At 39.7% G+C, this 4,169-nt stretch overlaps 1 protein-coding gene across 1 annotated transcript; it reads left to right on the top strand.

Moving 5' to 3' along the window:
* Positions 1–2,233: 2,233 nt before the first annotated feature.
* On the top strand, positions 2,234–3,869 carry LOC119023070 (cerebellin-1-like). Its single transcript, XM_037104702.1, has 6 exons — positions 2,234–2,613; positions 2,686–2,748; positions 2,855–2,959; positions 3,045–3,086; positions 3,183–3,311; positions 3,405–3,869. Exons 1-6 carry the CDS (start codon positions 2,520–2,522, stop codon positions 3,686–3,688), a joined length of 717 nt encoding a protein of 238 aa, XP_036960597.1. The 5' UTR covers positions 2,234–2,519; the 3' UTR covers positions 3,689–3,869.
* The last annotated feature ends 300 nt before the right edge of the window (positions 3,870–4,169 follow it).

The raw sequence follows: 4,169 nt of genomic DNA, 5'->3' as shown, positions 1-4,169 counted from the left end.
GCTTCAAACTGTGTTCTGACTGAGGACCCTCTTATTTACTCAGACATGGAAAAATGTAATATTTCTGAGTTTGTGTCATCACTTTCTTTGACATTGTAAATATTAATATTCTGAGTTTGAATTTGTACTCCAAAACAACACTGACATTCACAAGAGCAAAAATGGAAAAAAAGGAAGAAAAAAATACATAACAGGTCTCCTTTAAGAGATGGACATACTGATCCATATCAGCAGGTCCATCACTTTGGTTCTAGGCTGCGATATCTCAATAATAAGGCTAATTACGACTATATTGTAAATATATTTTTATATTGTCATACAAATCAGACAAAACTGTATTCAAAATATCACACAAAAAAGTGTAAAGATATTCTTCTACTAGGTGTGCACACTTTTCTTTAAACTGATATTTAAAAGCTGCCAAAAACAACCCATCATGATTTAATTTTTCCTGCCGTCTGCTCGATGATGTTACTGATAGTGAGAATGATGACGCGTAACTAAACTGCTGCGTATCAGTAGATCATCTGGAATTTCAAATCATCGAGTTTATCTAACTGTAACACCTATCCGTTGAGTTGTGATAAAAATAATAATAAGGGCCTCCCCAATTTAAGCTGTGAAATTTCACAATATTCAGCAAATGAATTTTGCAAGACGCAACAGGTACTGCGCTGCTTTCATGGCTGTCTGCATACCAATGTGACCGCAGTCTAACTATTACTCTCTTTATCTCTGCCCCCTCCGGCACCAGGGTAAGAAAACCCTGTGTTCTCTTTCCAGAAAAACCTCTTCTTTAAATCCTCTGTTGGATATATGTACATTTGTTTGTGTTTACCCCTACAGCAAAGTCGTTTCATGACAAGTCTGTCGTTCGTCAAAAAAGCAGCGTGAACGCAGCATTCTGAGAGGTGGTTTTTAAGAAAATCCAGCTTGAATGATTAGATATGAAACCGCAGAGTTTATCTGCTGCACTAAAGACAACATTCTCCCTCAGTGTTTTGTTAGAGAGATTGATGCCTGTGTATTTAAATCCTGCTGCATGTGGCCGTGAGCTGCCTCACTCTGACTGACAGCTGCTCAATATTCTTATTCATAAACACAAGCAGCAATCAGCATAAATCATGTCATTCACTGCACTTTATGCCCTTCAAGAAATATTTTTTTAACGACAGGTTGATTTGTTGTTATTTCTGTCTAATTGTCTAACTTGTCACTGATGCACACGCTTATGACTCACAAGCAACACGCCCAGATAATGGTCTTGCAGCAGTGGGAAATTTCCCTAACCCTTCACCATGACTCGCAGGTAGCCTAGGGGACTGTGAGGATGCCCGTTTGCACTCAAGGCGTTTAAGATATATACAGATCCATTCTGGAAAACTTTACCTGACATACAGTATGGCCATTTTTCTGCCTGACAGCGAGAAAAAAAAAGAAGCCTCGAAGCACCAGTGGAAAGTCTCATCTTGTTGAAACAGTGTCACTTCAAAGGTCTGACCGAGACAGAGCTCTGAGTCTTGTCAGGTCTGTTTTCCTGTCTGACGCGGAGTGGACAGTGACATGCTCAGGCTGCTGTTTATGCATGTCACGGAAAATAAGTCACAGATAATGTTGAATAATTTCTAAACTTGATTTACCCAAATGTACAGTCTACAATATATATGTATATGTACATGCATACAGTACATATATACATAAAAACAATTTCATACATACATGCATGGAATATATGGACAAACATACCTAAATACAAATACACATTCATACATAAATTCATATATAAATGATTAAAATATACATACTTACATACATACTGTACATACATACAAATATGCATAAATACATTTCAGTCATTGAATGAAACACATCTAGATACACAATATTTGTGGCTGAACAGTTGTATTGGATTGCACTTGATTTCAAAGACGTGCACAATAAAGTGGCCACTGAGTGTTTTGTTCTTTGTAATTTGAAGGAGCACTTCGAGGTGTGTGGAAAAAAAAAATGTAACATTTACAAAATCAAAACACTCAGATCAGCTGATGAAATGATGGCAGGACTCCAAGACACAACTCCACCACCCACTCATCATCTGTGTGAGTCACTGTTACTGCTCCAACCCTCCCTCTGCCTCAGTCACGTGGGCGATATCTCTAAGTTACAGGTGTGCATCCTCACAACTTTGGCAAATCACCATCTACCTGACACATCTGACCTTTGAGTTATCCATAAATGCCCGTTCCAGCACACAACTGTGCCACAGACAGCAAACAAAGCACCTAGGCTGTCATTTCCACATGAAGATGAGGTCTCTCTTGGTCTTCTCGCTTGTGCTGATACTCTGCTATCTTTGCAGGGCTCAGACAACCAACATTAACAATGATATCTCGGTTTAAGCCATTGAGAGCGAGGAAAAGAAGGCTTGGACCCTGAGGCCCACAGCCGAAGGTGAGGGAGGTCAGCAAGCGCAGGAGCTTCAGCCCGACATCTGGGCCGAGCTGAGGTATCTGAGAGACATGGTGGTGGAGCAGAAGGTGGAGCTCAGGCACCTGACGGCCAGAGTGACCGCTGCTGAGAGCCTGGTGGAGGAGCTCATGACGGAGAATACAGGTACACTTTCATAGAGGAATCACTTTATAACAAAATTGATGCAGCTCATATTACATGAGGACTCTTTTTCAGCCATGGAGGCCAGGATGACTGCTGCTGAGAGCCTGGTGGAGGAACTGCAGAGGAAGAATAACGGTAAACATTGCAATCGACAATAAATTAATTTTGTTTATTTGCATTTAATCTTGTAAACCTTTACAATATGATCCCACAATTCTGTGCTGTCTTTCTGTCATGTCAGTGCAAGCCACAGAGCTTGGAGTCACTCAGCAGAGTCTCAGCTCTCTACAGCAAAGACTGACAACCAGCGAAAACCATCTTGAAGAGTTGGAGAAGCAGCAGGAAGGTAAAGGTGTTTTGTTTAATGTTTCTTATAATTTGTGTGTTGAATTGCAGTCATAAAGGTATAAACGCATGCCTCCTGATTTCAGGGCAAAGAGCAGCAGTGCAGGAACTTCAGAATAACAACACAGGTAAATCATTTGCGTGTTTTTTTTTTGCGAGTGTGTACAGCAAGTACAGAATGTAATTCAGATTTAATCATGAGCTGTTCTTTAATTTTGCCACAGTGAAAAAAGTGGCCTTTTCTGCCTCCCTTCTGACATCCGGTGAAGGCAACACAGAACACACAGATGTTATTCATCTGATCTTCAGAAATGTCATCACCAACATTGGAAACCACTACAACCCAAACATAGGTATACAGGTCCCATTAGGTTTATTTCATTTGAGAAATTTGTATTAATTTCGGCTTCACCAGTTGTGATTGGTCTTTTCTGTCTATGTTTTAGGTTACTTCATGGCACCAGTGAGAGGAGCGTATTATTTCAGATTTACTGGGCATGTAGCACACTCTGGAAGCAGCATGAGACTGGATCTTATCAAGAATGGAAATCCTGTTGTTACAGCAGGTGATCGTCCTACCACATCTGAAGATGCTGAGGACAATGCATCCAATGGGGCAGTGTTGCAGTTAGACGCAGGAGATGTTGTTTCAGTAACACTCGGTGGAAATGTTTGGGATGACCAGTACCACCGAACAACCTTTAGTGGCTTTCTGCTCTTTCCTTTGTAAAATTGCAGCCATGAGAGCAACATGTAGGGCCCAGTATGTGTCATTTCACAGATGAGTGCAAATTTATTTATGGGTTTTTATAACAACATAAAAAGTGCATCTTTATTTTTGTGTTGAAACATAAGACATGGTGTATGGAAATCGAAAAACAACAAAATAAAAGTTTGTAATAAACCCTGCATATGAGTCTTCACTTGTTTTCCCACATCTCCCATTTTAATAATGCCAAGACTTCCAAAAAAAGGACAATAACATAAACATTTTATAATCCTGTTACAATATGGACAAAACCTAATAATGCTTTAAATGAGCGTGTCTCAGTAACAAACGTCCTGCTTGTGAAAATGCATCATCAGGAAGCATTCAAGGGTTTATAGTGACGCAGCAAGTTTTAGAGTCGAAGCTGATTTTGCCTTAAAGTTAACCAATTACTTTTAAAATCAGTTTTAAATTAGTCTCTAACCAATTAATAAGCTGAGGC

This window comes from Acanthopagrus latus, chromosome 7, assembly GCF_904848185.1.
Source record: "Acanthopagrus latus isolate v.2019 chromosome 7, fAcaLat1.1, whole genome shotgun sequence".
Taxonomy (NCBI): domain Eukaryota; kingdom Metazoa; phylum Chordata; class Actinopteri; order Spariformes; family Sparidae; genus Acanthopagrus; species Acanthopagrus latus.
Note: the sequence above shows the minus strand (reverse complement) of the source record. Positions and strands in the feature narration are given on the sequence as shown.

Coding starts and splice junctions, on each gene's coding strand:
- LOC119023070 (XM_037104702.1), top strand. CDS start 2,520: ATGGTGGTGGAGCAGAAGGTGGAGCTCAGGCACCTGACGGCCAGAGTG. Junction 2,960..3,044: donor GTTGGAGAAGCAGCAGGAAG/GTAAAGGTGTTT, acceptor TCCTGATTTCAG/GGCAAAGAGCAGCAGTGCAG. Junction 3,087..3,182: donor ACTTCAGAATAACAACACAG/GTAAATCATTTG, acceptor ATTTTGCCACAG/TGAAAAAAGTGGCCTTTTCT.